Consider the following 23,329-nt stretch of genomic DNA (forward strand, 5'->3'; position numbering starts at 1 on the left):
CCTTTTCCTCCTGCTGTAGAAGAGCTCTCCATTTGATTCCTCCCAAGTATTCCACACTTAGAACTCTGCTGTGCCAGAAAAAAGCACTTTTGGAGTGGAAGAAATCTTTATGAATATGTTCTTTGGGGTCTAATCTTAGCCAAATCTCTTCAGTCACCAGGCAGTCTATAATGTGAATTGACTTATTTATGGGTCAGTGAACTTCCTGAAATTGCATGCAAAATGTTCATGCTTGTACACATTTGTTGGAAGAAGGCCACAGTTTTCACCAGATTCTCAATGGAATCCCTGACCCAAACTAATGGAGCACAGCACTGGCATCCCATGCACTGTCCATGGTGCTTCTGCTGGGATCCTCTGATCCCCCCAGTTTCCTTAGAGATATCTTCAGAACTCCAATCACCCTGGCATGATTTGCTTGTCTTAATGAGTCTTTGTTTTTTAAAAATATTTGCTACTTGTGATATCTCACTGCGGATAATGGGCTCAAGATCAATCCAGGAAAATATAAGAGGTGCTAGATCACTGTCGTTTCTTGTAATTGAGTAATATTCCATTGTATACGTGTACCAAATTTTAATAATCCACTCATAAATTGACAGTTTGTACCCTCATCATATCCTGAAATTAAAAAATAATATTTGCTACTATAGGTGGTCCCCAAACCCCATACTGCTGCCTTGTTTTTAGTTAATCCCAGTAGTTGAATACTTCCAGTTCTTTCTAGAAAGTTCTCAGTCTGATTCATTTAAATTCTCCTGAGGTTTTGACTTATAGTAAATCCTGACTGTTTTACTTAGATTGCAACCTGTAGGACAGAGGCTAGAATTTCTTTGATATATTTCACCAATGAAATATTATGTAACCACAAGATATATTCTTATCATAAAATGAACCATTCATCACTAAGTTATAATGCTCACTGCAATTCAACATCACTCAGAGATATTTGACTTTAGCTTGTGTTACTTATGCAGTGGCAGTAAACAAAAATATATTTTGGAGGAATTGACCTTCAACGTCTCTGCATGGTCATTATCCTTTTACCACAAACTTATTTGCCTTCTCTAAAATAAATTATGTTTGTGATCTCTCCAGTGTCACCTTGCAATGTAAAATGGATTTATTTCAGACAGAGTTTAGACCCTAGTGACTTTCAGAAAATCATTACCTCCACTCTGGCTAGCGTCCCAGAAATATTGGCATTCCATAATGACACTATTATAAATGATCCTGCTGCAGCTGTTCCAGGTACCCCCTCCTTTAGTCTCATTATGTATTCTTCCCTAGAAATGATCATGACCTATACATCTATAAGCTTTTTCTTGGATTACAAAGGACCCAACCGAGTTGCCCGTTGAGTACTATTAATTTTCTTCACAGTAGAGTTAAGATATTGTATAGCTGGATTCATATTTTATAGATGACTTAGAGTCCTTACTATGTGTAAGGCAGTAGCTCTCAAACCTAAGTGTGCATGCAACTCACCTGGAGGGCTTGTTAAAACGCAGATTATAGGCATCCATTTCCAGAGTCTTTGATTCATTAAGAGTGGAGTCGAGTCTGAGACTTTGTATTTCTAACAAGTTCCCAAATAATGTTGATGTTGGGTGAGGAACCTCACTTTTGAGAAGCACTAGTATAAGACACTGACTCTGGCACAGGGCATAGATCGTACCTTAAGAAGCTTGTGGTCTGGTAGGGGAGATAAGATATTTACATAAATAACATATCATTGTGCCCTTAGAGGTGAACAGATAGAGTAAATGGAAAAGTAAAAAGGAAAGGCAGATATAACTTCAGTCTATGAGATTAGGGAGCTTTTGTGGGGGAGGTGGCAAGTAACTGGGCCTTGATAGATGAGTACAATTTAGAAATGCAAAATGTAGGATGAAAGGGGAAAATATATTCAAGAATATCATGGAGGTAATACCATTATCACACCCAAAGACATTAACTTCAATACATTGTATTTAAAAGCTGTAAACGAAATCCCCATTTTTGACATTTATGAGACGATTGAAAAATTGCACATAAAGTAGTCAAATTCATAGAGATAGAAAGTAGAATGGTGGTTGCCAGGATCTGGGAGGAGGAGAGAATGGGATTTATTGTTTGATGGGCACAGAGTTTTAGTTTTGCAAGATGAAAAGAGTTCTAGAGATGGATAGTGGTGATAGTTGCACAACAGTGTGAATACACTTAAGGTCACTGAACTGTACACTTAAAAATGGTTAAGATGGTAAATTTTATGTTGTGTATTTTACCTCAGTAAAAAACCTGAATGTTTTCCTCATTATATTGAATATTTTCTGGGTGCTTGGAAATGTACTCTCTTTTTCTCTGAAGCTCTGATATGCTTCATCTTTTTTTTATTTTAACAATTTTATTGAGATACAGTTTGTATACCATGAACTTCATCATTATAAATGTACAATTCAAAGATTTTTAGGAACTTTATACAGTTGTCAACAATTGCCACAACCGGTTTTAGAACATCTTCATCACCCCAGAGAGTTCCCTTGTGCCCTCTGGCAGTCAATGCCTGCTTCCACTCCTGGCCCAAAGCCAAAACTGAACTGCTTTCTGCCTCTATGAATCTGCTTTTTCTGGTTATTTCACATAAATTAAATTATATTATATGTAGTATTTTGCATCCGGCTTCTTTTACTTAGCATAAAGTTTTGGAGTAGTTTTTCATGAATAAATGCTTCTTAGTTTGCTATATGCCATTAGTCAATTTCCAAGGCACTAAAATGATCATTGGGCTAAGTTTTATAGAGTTTTTTAGGGGGGAGCAGGGAAGAAGATTTGGTGACTTCTTCACTCCACCATGCTGGAGGTCCCAGCCCTGTCCTCATTTTATTTTATTTTATTTTATTTGATTCTGGGAAAGAGATGAAAGATTCCAGGTGGAATGTAGCACTGAAGGTTGACTTTGTGGATACTGTGCTTTGATTACAGCAATAGTCAGAGACTTATTTTCTTAAATCATCTATTCTAGAGCTTGACGCAGGTCATTCAGAAATATAGAGGATTGAAAGTTTCTGTTCAAGAATCTTTTGAATATGATGAGCATTTTCTGTATCAGAGGCCCTTAATCTGGAATCTGCAAGGAAGAATTTTCTTCTCTTCTTAATTCATAGTACTTTTTACCATTTCTAATTTTCTCAGTGAATGGACATTGAAAGTACATATATAAGCATTTTTGGAGTTCAGAATAAATGTGGATGTCATAAAGAGATTCTTATATTTAGTAGGTGGGGAATTTCTGGTCTAAACCATGGCATTACTCATTATCATTTCTAACCTTAGCTCTGCCTCCAAGATGGAAAGTATTTACCCAGCAACGTTATGTGCCATAGAGGATGATAACCTTTTCTCCTTGTACCCCATGGTCCTTCACCCATTAGAGAAAAAAATAAATTTTCAGGGAAGGAGCAATGGAGCTTTCAGTCAGTCTGAGCAAGTGTCTTTATAACCACCATTCAGAAACATCTCCAGACTGAGAAGATGTGCCCTCTTTCTACACCCCACCATACAGAAACCCTACCTTGGGTCACAGACTGTGTATCCCAGAGAAGAAAGTGCTTTCAACTCATTACATGGTACATAATAGATACTCAATAAATCTTAGAGAGGTTGAAATGAAAGGTGCATAAGTATGGTGGTGGTGGTAGTGATGGTGGTGCTGCATGGCTTTTCTAAAGCTGAGAAAACTAGGGGCCCTATTCTATGAGCTGAGCAGAAAGAAGAGCTTGTTGTCCTAGTTATGCTTGGGGAATTAGAAAGAAATCATTCACCAGTCTTCTAGAGATGAATATTTGGACAAATGACATAGAAATTTCTCCCTCACACCTTGGCTGGGGAAGAGTCCCAAGAAAGAATAAAAGACAATGGACACGCCAGGGCTGCCCTAAAAATTGCACATTGGTAGGGCAATCACCCACCTCAGTCCAAGGTCCAGAGAGAGCAAGGATCTTCACTCAACAGCCTGATGAAGACCAGTGTAAAAACTCAGTGAGCAATTTGTCAACATGGTACCAAGTCAGCACCCTTCCATGAATCTTATTAAGTACTGTATTCACTAATCCAGGGCAGTGAAAATCCTGGAAATGAACACGATCACTCATTCAGCTGAAGTTCTGAGATGCTCCACTCATAAAATTTTGCTTTAAGGTAAATACTATTAGATATCTAAAAATCAGAAGTTCTTGGGCAAATATTTGTGAAATGAAAGGAAGCTTATTACAGCACACTATATAACTAACTTTATTAATAACAAGTCCCTAGGCTGGGAAGCTTATTTTTGGGTACTTTATGATGTGTTAAATATTAATAATAATAACTTGTCCTGATTCCATAGGTCTTAATTTAGCTCTTAGGAATAGAATGGCCAATATCTGGTAACCCTGAGCATGTTATTTACACATTTATTTTATTGTTGGTGTCTGGATTGTTAACGAAAATGAAAGGAAGCAGGAGTAGAGGGAAGGCCTTTTGGTCTGTCATAAGAGGCCTTATTTTCACAAATATGTCATAGTCAAAGAAGAAAATAATAACTTTAGCTTCATATTACTGGCCATCTTTATTTTCCATTCTTTAGAGAGCATATTCTCTGGGTTTTTCCCCTATTTTTTCTTTTCTTCCTCAGCTTTACCCAAAAGAATTCAAATAGTGACTCCATTTCACCCATTTGTAGTTCCTGGACGATGCAGTTTCCCTGCAGCTTGCCCAGGCTTTGGCAAATCCGAGTTGATTAGCTTGTGCCTCTTTCCTGTCCTCAGGGAACATAGTAGGTGATGTTGATAGAGTTTGAGTCCCTTCTAGTTATGCAAGATAGTAACATATCGTCCCTGTGGGCCTCAAAACCATTGTTAGAGATGCTGGAGGGGCAGAAAAGAAGGAATTTTTTTGTAAACCTATTGTGAGGGCCCTTTGGATGTTTCTGCCCACTCACAATGTGAGTCAACTTTACCAAAAAATAACAAAGAAGAGGGTATATACTTCGCAAAAAAATACGATTAAAGGTCAATACTCATATTTGTTGCAGAAACGTTTATTTGAAGCCTATGAATGGCTTGTCCTGGGGCAAGTCCTTGGGAGCTATTAACACTTTCACAGGCACAGCCAAGTCTGACGGTCGCCCCCCAAAAAGAACTACGAATCCCAGAATGCTCTATATCCTATTTTTCGGCGAGAATCTCGGAAGTTGAGATCAACCAATCCATTCATGGAGGGCCCTTGCTCTCAGCCAATCATAAGCCGAGAAGCCGCCTGGAGGCGGGTGGAGGGCGGTGCCCTGGGTTTGAAATCGGAAAGTTGGCGGGGCCGCGGGAGCTGGGTCTGGAGACCTGCTGTTGGCCGGAGGTGGCACAGATCTAGTGTGGGGAAGGCGGCGGGGCTCAGGCCTGCCTGCGAAGGTGAGGGAGTGGGCGCCGAGCTGGGCTCTTCCCCCGCCTGTCGCCATAGGGGAAAGTGGGTTCGTGGAGCAGAAGCTGTATATTCGGGGCGGTGTTTGTGAAATTCGCGTTTGTGGCTGTTTGGGCCTCGGGGGCCTGGCCGGGTGGGCAGCGGCGGAGCTGAAGTGCTCTGGGTTTCACTCGAGATACCTTTGGCCCTCCTGGGAAGGTTCTAGCGTCTCAGAGAACTGGTGGGAACCGGAGTCTTATAGGACATCCTTTCACAGGGAAGGGTACTGAGGCCCAGAGAGTCCAGCACCCGTCCCGGGCTGAACCCACGAAGTTCCCACTCCAGTCTCCATTTTACTATTACTTTTCCTGTTCTGGGGTTGGAGGGAGGGGCAGGGTAGATCTGTGGGGTCTTATCCTATGGGAGCGGGGGCTGGCCACCTGGCGATCCAGGTTGGAATCAGAAAGGGTCATAGTTGGAGGGGCCTTACAAATCATCAGTTTTACTTGTGAGAAAACGGAGTCAGAGTCATTTTCCCCGGGTGGTCACAGAGCATTTGAGTGTCCTGTGCACATCTACCTACTAACAAGTTCCTAGGAGGTAAAAGTGTCCTGCTGGATTCTTGCTGCACCTTAACCACAATTAAGCCCAGGTGGCTTGATCCACCCTTGAGTATGAAGAATGAAAGATAAGTTGCTAACCGTTTTCTAGCAAAGGCCCAATTGCCAAAGTACTGTATACCTGGTTGGAATATGTGGCTGATTTTATTTAAATAGCTCTTAAAGAATACCATGAATGTTCTATTTGTAGCATTGTCTTCATAATGGTAGAGGACGAGCTGGTGCTATTCGATAAAACCATAAATGAATTTTGGAATAAATTCAAAAATACTGACACTTCCTGTCATATGGTGGGGCTCAGAGATACCTACAAGGACTCCATCAAAGCATTTGCAGGTACCTAAATTTAACTTGTAACATGCTGTTTTTGCTGTTCTTGTTTATTTTTTTAGTGTTATTTCAGCTGAATTGAAACTTCATTTCCAATTTTTCTTTCAGAAAAGCTGTCTGTGAAATTAAAGGAAGAAGAACGAATGATTGAGATGTGTCTGGAATATCAAAATCGTATGTGAAAAACTAATCACAAAGCTTTTTTTTTTTAGAGTAAACATTTTTATCATGAAATCTCTCATACAAGTAATGCAGTGTATTTTGTATCTATATGTTCACACATATACATATACTCATATATAAAAAATAATAAACATTTTCATACTCACCATGCAGCTTACGAAAGACCATCCCATTATACTTTTCTCTTCTCCCACCTTCCAGAACTAACCTATCAATATGTTGTTTAGTATTGTGTTTTTGAATGTTATATAAGTGGCATTCTTTTGTATGCATTCTGTCCCTTTTCTTCATTCAGCATTGTACTTGTGAAATTTGCCAATGCTGATGTATAAATGCAAGTAGTTTTTTTAAAAAAGTGTTTGCTTTCACGTTGGACATCACAACGTGGGGATTGAAAAGCTGGAGTTCTCTTAGCTCTTTGGGGTAGAGTTAGTATTCTGACAGTCTTTCTCTCCACGTTTTTACTACTGTTCTTGCCTTCATATTTCTACCACTCTCCAGATTGTCCAGAGTGGATCAGTAGCTACCATTGAATTCTCACACACAGGCCACAAACTTGCGGCCACGGATCAAATTCCACTAGAGATACTCAGTTTAGTGAAACCATATTTTACACACTTAAATTGGAATATCCTTCCATGGGGCATGTGTTCTTTCCTTTGCCACAGTCCCCGTTTGGCAGAGTCCCCTTTTGCCTCTCCTTTCCCACTTTCCTCATTGTGTAGCCGGTGAAGGCATTTGACTTTGTAGCCCTGGTAGGTTATTATGCCAAACTTTTACCCATGTTCACTTTCTAAGCTTCGCTGAAGCTTCCATGCCCTTTCACTGCTTCTTTCATCCCCTCTGTAACCATAAGTAAAAATGAAAACCTCTTTTGTTTGCACGTGCATGGGTGTGTGCATGTGTATAAGAGTGATATTAAGTTTGAGTCCTTTGAACACTTTTTGTTTATAGAATCCCTGGGCATTAGAAAATTAAGTTTTAGGCTAGGTGTGGTGGCTCACGCCTATAATCCTAGCACTTTGGGAGGTGGAGGCAGGAGGATTGCTTAAGACCAGGAGTTCAAGACCAGCCTGAACAAGAATGAGACTCCGTCTCTACAAAAGAAATAGAAAAATTAGCCAGGTGTGGTGGCGCACACCTGTAGTTCCAGCTACTGGGGAGGCTGAGGCCGGAGGATCATTTGAGCCCAGGAGTTTGAGGTTGCATTGAACTATGATGATGCCATTGCACTCTAGCCAGGGAGACAAACAAAGTGAGACTGTCTCAAAAAAAAAAAAAAAAAATTAAGTTTGAAACTGTCAATTTTTACTACTGTGAGTCTCAAAGTGTGCTCATTGGTGATCTATTTACTAAGTGAGGAATTAGAAGATGAGCATGTTCTTATGAGTGGGAAGGAAACATAGATGGGTTCAGTTTTAAATGTGTCGAGTTTATTGTGCAGTGGGTCTTGTAGGTGGAGATATCTGGTAGGTAATGGATATATCAATCTGGAGACCAGCAAAGAAAGTGGTCTTTGTTGAAGGTAGAGATTGGGAGTCTTTAGTGTATTTTGGGGGTTGAAGCTGTGGAAGAAAGTGTAGAGTGAAAGAAGAGAGCCTAAGATAGTAATAATATTTATTGAATCATTACTATGTGTTGGGTGCTGTGCTAAAGTCTATATACACTGTCTCCTTCAATCCTCATGACAGTTTCCAAAGTAGGTATTATTCCTATTTTACTGGTGATATTACAGGCTCAAAGAGATTGTGATTTGCCCTGGATCATTAGATGGACTCAAAGGGCCCCATTCACCTTCAAAACATTACATTTCCTTTCTATAATTTGACAGGGAGGTAAATTGAAAGGACCAGGAAAGACAGAATTAGTAACTGGAGAACAAAGGAAGTAAGAGAAAGTTAGAGAAACTAAAAGAGGAGAGAACAAAGAAAGGGTGTTGTCAGCACTGGGAAGTCACAGATAGGTCCAATAAGGTAAAGACTGATAAAGATACTGTGTAGGGAGTAGGAATGAGTGAGGGAATTCATTCACTCACCAGATATTTGTTGAGCTACTACCCTGTGCCAGGTACTCTTCTAGGAATATATTGCAAAGAACAAACAGCCAAAAATTCTGGCCCACCTGGAGCATGTGTTCCATCTAGTTATTGCAAGGAGGAAGATGATCTGTTGAAAGTGACAGGCATCTACCATGAGCAGGCTCTTAAATTATCTTAAATCCTGAAATCTAAGAGATTATCCCTGTTTCAACAGATAATTGAAGCTTACTGAAGTTAAGAAACTTTCCTGAGGTCTGGGTTTGTAGCCAAAATGTCTGTGCTCTTTCCGTTGTAGCATACGGACCAACTTTGGAAGGAGGATTTCTGTAGTGAGTAGGAGTGAAAGTTTGAAATATTAGTCCTGGGGAATAAGAAACAGCCAACTGTGTACACATACAGTAATAGTCATGCAACATTGAGGCCCCTTACATTTGTATTGCCACAAATCCACACAGTTCTTCAGATGTTATAATAAAAACACACATATATGGTATTTATGTGTCATGTACTAGCTTAAAATTTTTCACATTATTATTGGATACTCTAACTCCAATGAATGGGGCAGCCATTATTCCCATTTTTCAGATGAGGAAGAGAGTTTTAGAAGTTGTGATTTGACCAAGGTCCTTGGGTAGTGATTGATGAGTTGGATTGGAGCTGAGACATTTTGACTTTAAATCTGGATTTCTTTTGCAGTACAATTTTACTTAATACTTTTCTTTAAATAGTAGCATTTTTCTTCCTGGTAATTGCGATGTTTATTTTTAAATTATACTTGACATAATATACGATAATGTCCAAATTCTTGGAAAATACAGAAAAGTAAGCAAAAAATATCATCTGTAATGTTGAGAACCACATTTAAAAAAATGACTTTCTAAGGGCCGGGCGTGGTGGCTCACGCCTGTAATCCTAGCACTCTGGGAGGCCGAGGCGGGCGGATCGTTTGAGCTCAGAAGTTTGAGACCAGCCTGAGCAAGAGTGAGACCCCCGTCTCTACTAAAAATGGAAAGAAATTATCTGGCCAACTAAAATATATATAGAAAAAATTAGCCGGGCATGGTGGCACATGCCTGTAGTCCCAGCTACTCGGGAGGCTGAGGCAGTAGGATCATTTAAGCCCAGGAGTTTGAGGTTGCTGTGAGCTAGGCTGATGCCATGGCACTCACTCTAGCCTGGGCAACAAAGCAAGACTGTCTCAAAAAAAAAAAAAAAAAAATGACTTTCTATTAATAGCTTTTAATTTTCATGTGCTATGTAGATTTTTAAACAAATTATGTTCATGGTATCTCTTTATCATTTTTTTCCTTTTTTCCACTTTGAGAGTATTTTCCCACTTAAATTCTTTGAAAATATTTTCCATTTTATTGATATACCATATTTTAATCATTTACTTCTTAGCCATTCAGGATATTTTCAGCTTTTGGTCATTATAAACACTGGAAAAGAATTTTTATATGTAAATATTTGCACATACCCTGTTTTCCTAGGGTAACTTTGTAAAAATGAAATACCTGGGTCCAAGGACATAAACATCTTTAAGGCTCTTTTATTTTACAACATCAAAAATACTTTCCAGAAAGACCCTAGCATTTTGCATTCCTCTCAACACTAGCTGTTATTTTTGTAAACATTGTTATAATGAAAATTGGAGTGCTACTGCTTTATATGCATTTCTGTGATTACTCTCAGGTTAAATCATCTTTCATATTTATTAACCATCTGCATTCTATGCTTCATCTGTTTATCCCTTTGTCTGCCTTTTTCTTAGGAATTTGTGTTTTCCTCTTTAGATTAAAATGGTAATGCATTGTTGGAGGAGGATAATTTAATGGACAAAAGCATTGCCTTTGAAGTCAAGACCTGAGTTTGAATGCAGGTCTTATTATTTATTGTATTGTAGCAAATACAGCTTTGGGCAAGTTACTGAATGCTGAGTCTTTTTGCTCTTCTTTTTAAAAAGACAATAAGACCTATATAATAATATTGTGAAACTTAAGTAAATTTGTGTAAATATATTGTGTTGAATAAAGTACCTAGCATATAGTAGAATTTTATTCTCATTTGAGTCAGGTATGAATTTTTTCACCTGCACATTAATTTTTATGTAGCCATATATGCCTTTCTCTTTGATTTGTTTTTGCCTTTGTGTCAAAAGATCTTTCCCCATATAATTTTGTATTCACAGATACTGCCTTTCAGGTGTTGTAAGATTTCCTTTTATGTTTGAATATTTAATAAATAAGGAATTTATTTTGGATTTCAGCGCTGTTTAGGAAATAATCTACCTTTGGACTATTGATTTGATGATATTTTATTATCACATTAACTTCCTAAATATGCCAGTATTTGTTTGGGGATGTCTTTTTTGTTTTACTGAGCCATGTGTCAGTTCTTCAACTAGTACCCCACTATTGTGTTACAGTGTCACAGTCACACATGCTACACTTGATAGGGCAAGTCTCTTTCCTTGATATTTTTCTTTGCACGTTTTCCTAAATATTTTTACCTGTGTATTCATCAGATAAATAATTACTTTTACTAGATCCTCCCTTTCCCTTCTTCTCAAATTCCACTGGGACTGAGTTAAAGATAGAAGTGAATTTGGGAAATATTGGCATCCTTATAATATTTAGAATCATAAAATGTCTCATCACATATCTAGGTCAAATATGTGTCTCAGGCAAGTTTTGCAGTGTTTTTCATACAGAGCCCACATATTTTTTGATCTAGGTTATTCCTGAATATTTTGTTACCACTGTAAATGAGATTTCCCTATTGCCTGAGGAACGCTGGTCTTGATAGATGTTCCTCCACCACTGAGAATTCCATGCTCGGTTCAATTTGGGAAACAGATCATAGTGTATTTCCCTTTTGAAGATTCATGCTATTTAAGATCCTTACAAGTTCTATGGTGGACTAACTTATATAACTTTAAGAAAAATGTTTTCTAAAATCACTTATCCTTGGAACACATATTTACTTATAATTACAATACTGGAATTAAATGACAATATAGACATTTTGGTTTATTTGCTATAATGCTGGACTGTTGGTATTATTAATTGGCTTTTGATTTTACAGTGTTCAGATTTCATTTAAATATCAGTAAAACTGAAAATTTAGTTCAAAAATTCATGAGCATATCAGAAAGCACCACTTGAGCTCTGCTGCTCTGCTTATTTGACCTCAGTACCCTCTGCCCTAGAGTTCTTAGGCTTTTAGAGCCTTTGTGCCCTATTTAGCCTCCTGACTGGCACTTTGGGACCACTGTCTCTGTACCTGTTTTCCAGCCAGCAGAGGAGGGAGCAACCCTGCCAGTGTTATTCCCTTTCCCAGCAGAGAGGTCTGGCCAGATTTATGGGCAGGCTTTATTTTTGTTTTGAGCTTGTGTGTGTGAGAGAGGAGTGTGGATAGTTGCAGAAGCTGAGAGTTAAAGAGGAATAGGAAGACTTGTAGGGTAGTGAGGGGGACCTGGGGAAGGCAGGGAGGGTGGAGGATTAGAGTCAAGGGGTAATGAAGTGCTGGCCAATATCTGAGATAGATATAAAAAGCCTGTATTTTGGTAGAGGCATACCTCATTTTGTTGTGCTTCGCAAATAATAGTGATTTTTACAAATTGAAGGTATCTGTTATAGTGGTCTGTGATCAGCAGCCCAGGCTGCTCTCAAACTCCTGGCCTCAAGGGATTCTCCTAAGTCAACCTCCCAAAATGCTGGGATTATAGGTGTGAGCCACCGAGCCTGGCCTTAAGTCTTGTTATTTAAGAAATACATTCCGTGAGGCTGTAGCTGCCATAGATAGTGTTTCTTCCAGTAGACCTGGAGAAAGCAAATTGAAAAACTTCTGGAAAGGATTCACTAATCTAGATGCTATTAAGAACATTCATGATTCCAACATTCATGGAGGAGATTAAAATAGCAACATTGTGACATTTTATGTAGTACTGCAAATTCTGATAGATTTTCAGTAGATTTTTCTGAGTGTTCTAGATAGATGTCAGTTGTCTACATATAATGAAAGTAGTTTTTTCTTGTTCAGTAGTTTTACCAGTTTTATATCTGTGTTGGCCAGAAACTAATAGGGAAAATATTAAATGACAATGATAACAGGCATCTGTTTTATTCCTTTTGGACATGCTACACATATATTAGCTTTGAAAGGTGTTTGTTTTGTTTCTATCATGTTAAAGAAATGTCCTTCAATCTAGTTTAAAAATAAATATCAGGAGTGGGTGCTAAATATATATAGTGTTCTCTCTTCAATGCTTGTTCAGCTGATTTTCCTAATATTACACCTTCACTATATATCCTTAGAATAAACTGTAGTTGCTCTTAGTGAATTTTTTTAATATAAGCTATTAATAATATTTTAAACATTTTTACTTCTGTGTATTTGAGTGACATCAGTTTATATGGTTGTGGGTAGAGGGATGGTGCTATCTTTATTGAGTTTTAATTTTGGAATTATGATAACATTGTAAGATTTGTCTACCTGCCTGCCTTTCTTTACTTCTTTCTATCTTTTTGGTATGTTCTGGAATAATTTATATAGCATTAGAATGAGCTATTTCCTCAAAGGACTGTGTAAAGCCATCTTCTAGAGGTGGTTTGTTTTTGTTGGTGGGTCTTATTTATGTACTTATTTGGAGGGGGAGCTGCAGGGGTCATGATCTTCTGATTTTCTATTTCTTGGTTTAATTTGGTATTCTCAATTTAAAAAGCATCTCTGTCTCAGTTTTGTTTTCAAAAACATTAGGAAAGAATAGATTTGGATTTTTCCTTTCTGTTCTTTTATAATTTTTGAATCATTAGGAAATGCTTATCAATCAAAACATTAATCTTATGAAAGTCAATGAATTTTGGTCTTTTCTTAGGTATATGTCAGATAGCACAGCATACATATTTTAGCTAATACCTTGTACTTCTTACAGAGATCCGCAGGCAGAATATACTCATTCAAGAAAAAAAAGATAACTTGTTAAAGTTGATGGCTGAAGTAAAAGGCAAAAAGCAGGAATTGGAAGTACTGACTGCAAATATCCAGGATCTGAAGGAAGAGTATTCTAGGAAGAAGGAAAGTAAGTTTCCAGTTTGTAAACATATTTAAGCATTAATCTAAATTTGGAAGTGGTGATGGTTCACAATTATTATGTATATCTTGCCTGCTCTAGCTCTTTGCAAAAAATGGATTACAGTACCTCAGGGCATAACCAGCTACTCATCTCTGCAAGGTGTCATTAAAGTTAGCTAAGTGAGTTTTCTTTTCTTTTGTTTTACTTAAAGGGCTTTCACCTTTGATTTCTAATATAACTAGTAATAAGGAAACTGATATGAAGGTTTAATTAAGTAGAGTGGGAAATGGTGTCACAAAATAAGATTTGCTGTGGAGAAGCCATAGTGTAATTTGTGCAGCATACATTTATTGTTGTCGCATAATATTGTTATTATGCAACATAATTTATAGACCATACATTCTCTGCTAGGTATCATTAAACACTCTTAGTATGCTGCGAAGTCTCTTTGTCTAAAAAACTTTTATATTCAAATGAATGCTTCTTTTAGAAAGGAGTCTTTTTTGCCCTTAAACTAAGTAATCAATTCTTCAAATCTCTTGAAGATAGAAAAATTGGTTTTGTTAATGTTTTTTCTTGTAGAGTTCCTATCCAAGTCTAAATTGTGAAGTTATTTCTATTCTGCTAAGTATTACTTACAGACTATTTGTGGTGCCTTTAAAAAAATTCTAAACTAGCATGAAATAAGGCTGATCTCTCATGAGAAATAGTTATGCTCAAAGGAATAGAATACTTTTCCCATGAAGCAATTAATATATACTTGCCTGTCCAGAAAAAGCAAAACAGTGTAAATGAAATCTTTCTATGCTAGCCATGCAAATCCCTGTCCTATTTATTCAGGCTACCAGGTAATAAAAGAGAACAGAACTACATAATAAAATGGAACAAAATGTATTGCTCTCACTATCGGTATATATTTTCTTGAGCAATTTTTCCTTCCAACTTGAGTGAACAAAGCTTTTTTTGCTAATTGGTACAGAGAGAAACAGAATAAATTAAACAAATTCATATGCTTGGCATTATTGTTATAGTTGTTTTCAAGTTTTAAAAAGTGAATTTTAAAAAATGAGCATTAATTATATTAAATATTTAATACTGTTTGTGCTTTTTAATCATAGCTATTTCTACGGCTAGCAAAGCTAATGCAGAGAGGTTGAAAAGGCTGCAGAAATCTGCAGACTTGTATAAAGATCGACTTGGACTAGAAATTCGAAAAATTTATGGTAAGTATGCTAATATAAGTAAAACATAGGAGATTAGAAAAGTATGTCTTTTCTTAAGTAGAGAAGAAATTTAAAAAATATTTTTAGCTAAAATAATGACTACATTATTAACTTTTCAGAAAATAGGGAAAAAGTATAATTTTTTTATCATTGTAACACAGTTGATGCATTGGTTATTCATCATTAAATATTTTAATAAATGTATTTTTGGCACGGTTGTCAATATGCAGATAATTTCTGTTCTCTGTTCTTATTGGTCTTGTGCCATTAGCATTTCTCCAGTTGCTATAGTGTTCATATAGTATTTTTAACTTATTCAATCATTTATCTATTGTTTAATACATATATGGCTTCTAATAACATTTGGATTCTGGCAGGTTTTTTCAGTTTTAGAAATACAGTAGTCCCCCCTTATCCATGGTCTTAAAAATATTAAATGGATGAGTATAGTACAATAAGATATTTTGAGAGAGGCCATATTGATATAACTTTTATTACAATATATTGTTATAAATGTTCTATTTTATTTTCAGTTGTTAATCTCTTCCTGTGCCTAATTTATAACTTAAACTCTATTGTAGGTATGTTATACAACCATCACCAACCACTATCTCCAAAATTTTTTATCACCCCAAACAGAAACTCTGTGCCTGTTAAGTACTAACTGCCCATTCCTCCCTCCCCTATTCCCTGATAACCTCTAAACTACTTTCTGTCTCCATGAATTTACCTATTCTAGATATTTTCATATAAATGCAATCACATAATATTTGTTTTTTTGTGTCTGGCTTCTTTCACTCAGCATTATATTTTCAAGGTTCATCCATGTCGTAGCATGTATCAGAACTTCATTTCATTTTATGGCTGAACAGTATTTCTGTGTGTGTGTGTGTGTGTGTGTGTGTGTATACATACATATATTACATGTTATTTATCTGTTATCTGTTCGTGGACACTGGGTTATTTTTACCTTTTGGCTACTGTGAATAATGCTGCTATGAATATTGGCGTACAGTTATCTGTTTGAATCTCCATTTTCAATTGTTTTAACTATATACCTAGGATTGGAATTGCTGAGTCACAGTGTAATTATATATTTAAACTTTTTTAAGATCTGCTAAACTGTTTACTACAGTGGCTGCACCATATTACATTCTCACCAGCAAGGTACTAGGGTTCCAATTTCTCCACATCCTCACCAACACTGTTATTTTCTGTTTATTTAGTTTATTGCCTTCCTACTGAGTGTGAAATGGTATCTCATTGTAGGTTTGATTTGCATTTCCCTAATGACTAATGTTGTTGAGCATCTTTTCATGTGCTTATTGGACATACATTCTTTGGAGTAAGAATTCATTGAAGTCCTTTGCCCATTATTGAACTGAGTGGGTTTTCTTTTGTTCATTTGTAGGAGTTTTTATATATATTCTCTGTATTGAATTCTTATCAGATAAATGGTTTGCAGATATTTTCTTCAATTCTGTAGGTTATCTTTCCTTCTGTTCATAATGTTTTTAAAGAACAAAAGTTCTTTAAAAACAAAAGTTTTTTAATTTTAATGAAGCCAAATTTATCTATTTTTTCTTTTGTTGACCGTGTTTTTGTTGTGATATTTAACAGTATATTTTGAAACTAATTTATAACTTCTACATTTGGAGACGTCGGTTAAGTGACCATATATACTTGGCAGTGCAGATATTGATTAAAGACAGGGTAAGAAAGCTTATCTCCATTGAAAGCTTTGGCATACTAAAATATTCTCATATTAAGTAATTTAATCTCTTTTCAGGTGATAAGTTGCAGTTTATATTCACTAATATTGACCCTAAACATCCTGAGAGCCCATTTATGTTTTCCTTGCACCTAAATGAAGCAAGGGAGTATGAAGGTATGTACTAATGTCTCTTAACTGGTATTTAAGATTGGCATCCCAAAATGTTATTTGAATCAGAATATAAAGTAATATGAAGGAAAGTAGCATTCCCACAAGCTAGTGCTTCCTTTTCCAGTCATGCTTCTTGGGATATAGTCTTCTAAAGGATATGAATGTGGTTTTTATTTATAGATATTATCTAGGAGTCTTAATAACTAAGGTCTTTTCAGGGTGGCACAGGGCCACAGTGGCTGAAAAGTCTAAAAAATTCAAAGATTACTGCATTTCTTATACAAATATGTATTGTCCTTTTAGAGAACTTTTAAAAAAGCTAAAGCTTCAATGGATATGTCTGCCTAAATATGAATATTATAATTTATTCAAGCATGTGATTTTAAAATCAAATGTAAAATCATCATAATTTAATAATTTATTTCCCCAAAAAAAATTTTCCAAAAAACTATCCCACCCTGAAAATCTCACACATTGATAATATAGGTTAGTTGCTGATTCTATAGTAGACCACAAGACTTTGATTTATGAAGAATGTATATGATTGATGATAGTGTGAACAAGAAGAGAGTAGAAATATATTTATCTTTTTTATTCTTTTAATACTACCATATAAGTAATCCTTAGTTTATTCGAATTCATAAAAACGGTTCTTAGCTCATTACAAACCTGTGTATCATCTGAAAGCATTTATAGCTCACACTCACGTGAACTACTGAGTTGGCATTCTACTGTGCCCTGGTGACTCAATTCCTATTGTTATGGAATTTATATTTTGCAAATCTAATTCATATGTAAATGTTTGGGTTTTTTCTTTTTAGGTAAATATCTTCTAGTCTAATGAGTGCTAGATTTTAAAAAGCAAGCCCATAAAACAAACCTCTTACCTAGCTTTTCAATTTTCTCTGAATTGGATATCCTTTATTACTACATAGTCTGATGGTATATGATAGTTATGTTAAAATAGAATCTACAGGATAAATTTTGAACCAAGTGCTCTTTGCTGTTCTTTCTCTGCTATAGACATGGACCTTATTTCCTAAGCAGTTTGTTCCAAAGAGCTGGAAATCTGTTATTGTTGGATTTCTTTCCTTTGGACAAAGGACAAGATTGGTGGCACAGAAAGATAGATCATTCTTTTCCTTTGACCACCCTAACTGGAGACTTCCTCCCAGTATATTAGCCAGTATAACTACACAGAGGGCCATACTGTTACTTGTGATTTTTTTTGAGCCTCATTTGATTAATAGGCCCCGTAGATACCAGTCTTGGAATAGCAACCACATTTTCTAATGCCTTCCATTTCATTTGTAAAACTTTCCATATTTGTAAGTTATTAGGATTGGCATTGGAAAGTTCTTTTTTTATCCAGTGACCAGAAAGCAGAAGTCAGTCAGGCCAAAATTTTGCAGAGAAAAATGACTTAACTGTTAAAGCAAACTGTTAAAACAGTTTAGTTAAAAGAAAATGTATAGGCTTAAGAGGATGGGAAATGGCATTCTGCATTACTAGGCTCTTCAGTCCTTGAATACCATCTGTTTAAATTTAAAGCAAGATTATAGTACTTCAGATTTGAATATTTAGAGATTAAAGAAAGGAAAGGTCCAAAAGTTAGTTAGAATATGAAAATCAAGTGTATCATTTCATGCTCAAAGCATTTCATTATAATGGAATTGGCATTCAAATTAGATGAGAGTATCTAAATTAGCAGTCCTTCTCTGCCACAAGAAAAATCTCATTCAAATTATCTTCATTTTTTTTTTTTCTAGTGTCAGATAGTGCTCCTCACCTTGAATGCCTGGCAGAATTTCAGGAGAATGTAAGGAAGACCAACAATTTTTCAGCTTTTCTTGCCAATGTCCGGAAAGCTTTTACTGCTATGGTTCATAATTAATGTGTAAATAGTATATAAAAATGGTTTATTTTTTTTTTCTGTTGTTATTTCTTATTAAAACAATTCTCACTATCTGTTGTCTACCTATAATCCTTTGGTATTTTTGTAACATTTCTGTGTGGTGTATTTCCTTAAGTCACAGTATCCCCCTGTTATCTGCAGTTTTGCTTCTTGCAGTTTCAGTTACCTGTGCTCAACCAGTCCAAAAAGATTAAATGAATGAGTATAGTGCCATAGTGTATTTTGAGAGAGAGACCCTGCATTCGCGTATGTTTTATTATAGTATATTGTTATAATTGTTCTGTTATTATTGTTGTTAGTCTCTTATTGTGCCTAATTTATAAACTTTGCCATAGGTATATACGTATAGGAAAAAACATAGTCCATGTAGGGTTTGGGACTATCCATCCAATGGGGGTTTTGGAACATATCCCCCACAGATAAGGGGGTCTACTATATTTTAATTAAAATCTTAGGCAAAAATTTATAAAGTAAAATGTATTCTTTTTAAAACGAGAGATAACTAGTATGTTATATTTTTATTTGTTTGTTTAAATAAATGTCAGGCATGGGTTTATGGCTAGCAATGGAAATGGAAATTTGTCCAACCTGCACTATGTCTCAGTGGACTTTAAGCTTTTGAAGGTTGTGGACTCTTAATATTAAAAATTAAGAGTGTGGGCCCAACCTAAGGTTGACAATTTTTTAAATGTACTTGGCAAAATAAATACTACTATTTTACCATCATCCTGATGTCAGAAAGGAAAGAGTATTTTTATCTTACACCAAGAGGAATCTACAGTTAGAATAAAGGGCAGTCCTTTACAATAGAAGGAAGTATTTTACTCATGTCCGGAAAAGGATATATTTTTCAAAATCCAAATGTAGAAATTTATAACCAATGTCCATTTTGTAATATTTATATCATTTAATTGTGGTCTAGATACAAGTTTATCATCTTGGGAATCTATTTGCCACAGACTAGAACTCAAATGTCAACTTGTTCTAGGATTTTGTTTTTGTCACCATTCTTTCCTTGTAAATTTTATTGTATTTAAGTGTGCTGGCTATAGTGGAAGCCACATACTCTTGGGCATACCTAAAAGCCACAGAATAATAACCTCCATGTCTCCAGTTGCTTCTCCTGCCTTCTCCCTGAATAGTCTGGGAGAAAAGTTTAGACCACTGAGGGTAAAGGAAGTTTCAGAGCATCCTCTTACAGTTGCCACTGTAGGGCAGAAAGGTGTGATGCCTTTCCTCACCCATCATAAGGGCCATGGCTGACACTTCCATAACAAAAGGCAGGTTAAAAAGAGAAAAGTATAACAGATTAACTAAAATTTTACATGACATAGGAGCCTTTAGAAATGAAGACCCAAAGACCCAGGGGAAATTATCTTGTCTTTTTATGCTTAGGTTTGATGAAGAATGGGCAGCCGTGTAGGACTGTGATTGGACAAAGAGGTAAGATCTAATGGTCATAGATTGGAGGGAAGCCCAGCAAGGCCTGTCTGTTCAGATTTTTCTTGGCCTCTCTGTAGCTTTCCTTCCTCCTGAGTGTGGAGCAAGACCTCTCTAGAACAAGGGTCTTATGACCTACTATCAGACAAGCCAGGTCAGAGAATTTCTTTATGGCCATCTCCTACAGAGAAAGGCAGGGGCAGGTCAGAGTAATATTTCTAGGTTTCATGGCTGGCTTTGGGAGAGAGGAGTTCTGGTTTCTATGACTTATTTTAGGGAGAAAGAAGGACAGGAGACGGGAAGGCAGAGAGAGACTTTGCTTCTGAAACTATTTCTGAGGACTTCCAATCTCCTTTAAGTATTCCGTATGCCAAAGCACCATATTTGGGAGTATTGTGTTCTGAGCCGCAACACCACTCATGCCTGGAGCTTGGCTTATGGCTTTGCTCATCATCATATAGCAGAACTTATCTGAAAAGAATGCTGTGAACTACTGCAAATGTCACTGATACATACCAGTGTGCAGACCAGCTTTTAGGAGCCACTGATTGGTACTATTTCTGCAGAAATAGAAAGCTAATATACTGCCCTGGTGATTGGAATGTGTGTTACTAGGAGTAGGTTTATCCTATTTCAGCATAGGCTTAGCTAAAGGAAGTATTTTAACAGTGGGAGTACTGTGAGCAAATTGTCCAATTTTCCTTAGACAGACCTTCACATTTGGCTTTATTTTTGATATCCCTACATTTAAATGAATACATAAAACCATAACAAAACCCAACTTTGTTTTTTGTGGACCTACCTTGATTTGGAGCTTAAATTATATCAGCAAGATCAATTTCTTAGCTGTTTCTTCTGGATTGAGGCTCCGTATGGTAGACCTCAGCAATTTTAAGCTTATCCCAATCTCTGAACCAAGTTCTGGTGATCAAGGAGGTAAAATACATGCATTGAATTATATCACATTTCTCCCTGAAACTTGGGCGTGAAGGCAGATTAACCTCAACAACTGGGCTAAGAGTGGGGATGTTACAGTTCTGCAAAGAGAAAGAAAACCTAGATGTTTAGCATTTAGAAAATCAGATGATTACTACAGTGAGTACATGTTTACTGAATTTCTCCACTTGAAATATATCTACAGTGAAAAAACATAACAAAACTTGAGGGAAGATCTTGTCTCAAACAAGACTAGGGAAAGATCATGTCTCATACTGCAAACTTTACAATACAGTGTTTTGACCCACACAGTGAGAAGGTAGTAGGAGGCATCTGCGTGTCTTGCGTTAGCAAGAAGAAGTTCTGAAGGATCTTGTAAGCCTGCAAGTTGGAGAAATGAGGATTGGGGATGAGAGAAGAAATGGGTAGGTAGCTCCCGTTTAGGGCCCATTTCTCCTCAAGAAACAGCCATTCTTCACTTCTAACTGGTGGGTGGAGTTGGGGCAAGATCTGGGAACGAGACCATACAACAAGAAGGTCACAAAAGGGATAGCATAGGAGCCAGCTTTGCTGGTGGGATCCAAAGTCGAATGTACAAAGAAAAGTGCAGTATCATGCCAAACAAAGGGCTAGAGAGCACGCAAGAGAGGGGGAAGGGGATGCCAAGCAATTCTTCTGGGATCTAATAGAGATAGAACTGGCTTACTGTGAGGACGGCACTAAGCCGATCATGATTCATCCTCCCCCGTGACCCAAACACCTCCCACCAGATCCCACATCCAACAATGGGAATCACATTTCAACATGAGACTTGGTGGGGCCAACAAAACAAACCGTATCTAAACCATAGCAGTTAGCAAATAACCTCACTAAAATGGCAAAGCAGCTGCAGATCTCAGTGAAACAGTGAGCAGAGTACCTGGATTTTAAAAGCCCAGTAGCTCATTGAGAACAGTCTCTAGGGATATAGACTGCAGTTATCAATCCAGGTCTTCATGGGAATGGTGGGCGGGAGGACTATTGACTTGTACACAAGTTGTTAATCTGTTCAATCAAATATAATGTCTTTAATTTTTCTAAGTTTACTATGTACCAACCTGGGAATATTTTGGAGCTGATATTAATATATTAGCTTACATTTTAAAGTTGATACATTATGGAAATTATACTTTAAATGATTCATAATACACAGGAAAGGCAAAAAAAGCTATCTTATTAGACTTGCCATTTAATACATTATATTTAAAATGGTATGTTGTAAGAATGAAATAACAATTTTAAGCATTTAAAATCTTCCTAGTGTGGAAATAAAGCATAAGATACAAAGATAAAAGGTTTTCTTAAATGGAAAAGATATTCCCATGTAGTAATATTGAAATGGAATCCAAATGGGGTCAACTAATATATTCCACATTTTATAATAAAATGAAACAACATCTGTAAACTCAATCACAAGTTAAAAAAAAAGAGCACAAAATCTTCTCGTGTTCTACTAATGGATTTAAAGTTTCAATTGCCAAGATAATGAGAATTAGAAAGTGTTGCTTCTCTTCCAATTCAGAGAATTCCTATGCAGAGATAATTAGTTATGTTTTAATTCGTGTATCATGGCAGCCAACTGCCTATTTAGCTCTTACCTAATGTAGTTTCTGGCACATAGTAGAAGCTTAATAAATATTTGTTAATGTCAAACACCTTATCAAGATTCAACAGAAAAGTTATTTAATGGGGAATCAAAATTGCACCTTTGAAAAAGAGCTGGCTTGTTCAATAATACCTACATGCATGTTGCTGTGGTGTTTGGACATTTTTAGAAGTTAAAGATGACTCTATTGGCAATTCTTGCCTCAATAACTAGCTGATAGAGAACAAAATTCTTCCTGAATAAAGATGAGTTTCATCTAAGTAGAAAAAGTCCATCAGTTAAGTAAGTAAAGAGGAGGATCTATAAACTATTTACAATCAGCCCCTTTCTTGGTATTGTTAAATATATTGTGTGAAATGTGAAAAATGTGATGTGGTATGGTGTGAAGAATGTTTTGAGTTTAGACACAAATTCTCTCCTTAGCAACTAGGCAAGCTGGAAGTAGCAGCTGAGGATAAGATCTAACAAATGGAAGAACCTCAAGGAAGAAGATATTTTATGAATTTTGGAAAGAGGCAATGTTAGAGATTCAAATAAATGTGCTATGTATAATGGGAAATCTTGAATATTTTAACTTGTTTTGTGAAAAGCTCTATTTTTTTGGCACCAACATGGTTTTACAGGAAAA

General features: G+C 36.4%; 1 protein-coding gene across 3 annotated transcripts; it reads left to right on the forward strand.

Moving 5' to 3' along the window:
• Positions 1-5,297: 5,297 nt before the first annotated feature.
• SPC25 (SPC25 component of NDC80 kinetochore complex) lies at positions 5,298-23,166 on the forward strand. 3 transcript variants are annotated; one of them, XR_006736844.1, is made up of 10 exons: positions 5,314-5,423; positions 6,223-6,368; positions 6,471-6,536; positions 13,517-13,663; positions 14,776-14,880; positions 16,670-16,768; positions 18,535-18,584; positions 20,076-20,123; positions 21,369-21,481; positions 23,125-23,166. XR_006736844.1 is itself a non-coding variant. In XM_045559198.1 (9 exons), exons 2-8 carry the CDS (start codon positions 6,236-6,238, stop codon positions 20,079-20,081), a joined length of 606 nt encoding a protein of 201 aa, XP_045415154.1. In that variant the 5' UTR covers positions 5,314-5,423; positions 6,223-6,235; the 3' UTR covers positions 20,082-20,123; positions 23,125-23,166. The 3 variants fall into 3 exon arrangements, 2 of the variants coding, with proteins under 2 accessions (XP_045415152.1, XP_045415154.1); XM_045559198.1 differs by lacking the exon at positions 21,369-21,481; XM_045559196.1 differs by lacking the exons at positions 20,076-20,123; positions 21,369-21,481; positions 23,125-23,166 and having other exon boundaries at positions 5,298-5,423; positions 18,535-18,733.
• The last annotated feature ends 163 nt before the right edge of the window (positions 23,167-23,329 follow it).

Source organism: Lemur catta, chromosome 8 (assembly GCF_020740605.2).
Source record: "Lemur catta isolate mLemCat1 chromosome 8, mLemCat1.pri, whole genome shotgun sequence".
Classification (NCBI taxonomy): domain Eukaryota; kingdom Metazoa; phylum Chordata; class Mammalia; order Primates; family Lemuridae; genus Lemur; species Lemur catta.

What these genes read in the sequence shown, in the direction of transcription:
- SPC25 (XM_045559196.1), top strand. Translation starts at nt 6,236, where the DNA reads ATGGTAGAGGACGAGCTGGTGCTATTCGATAAAACCATAAATGAATTT. An exon ending in GTGTCTGGAATATCAAAATC is followed by an intron (nt 6,537 to 13,516) that starts GTATGTGAAAAA and finishes TACTTCTTACAG; the next exon opens with AGATCCGCAGGCAGAATATA. An exon ending in GTATTCTAGGAAGAAGGAAA is followed by an intron (nt 13,664 to 14,775) that starts GTAAGTTTCCAG and finishes TTTTAATCATAG; the next exon opens with CTATTTCTACGGCTAGCAAA.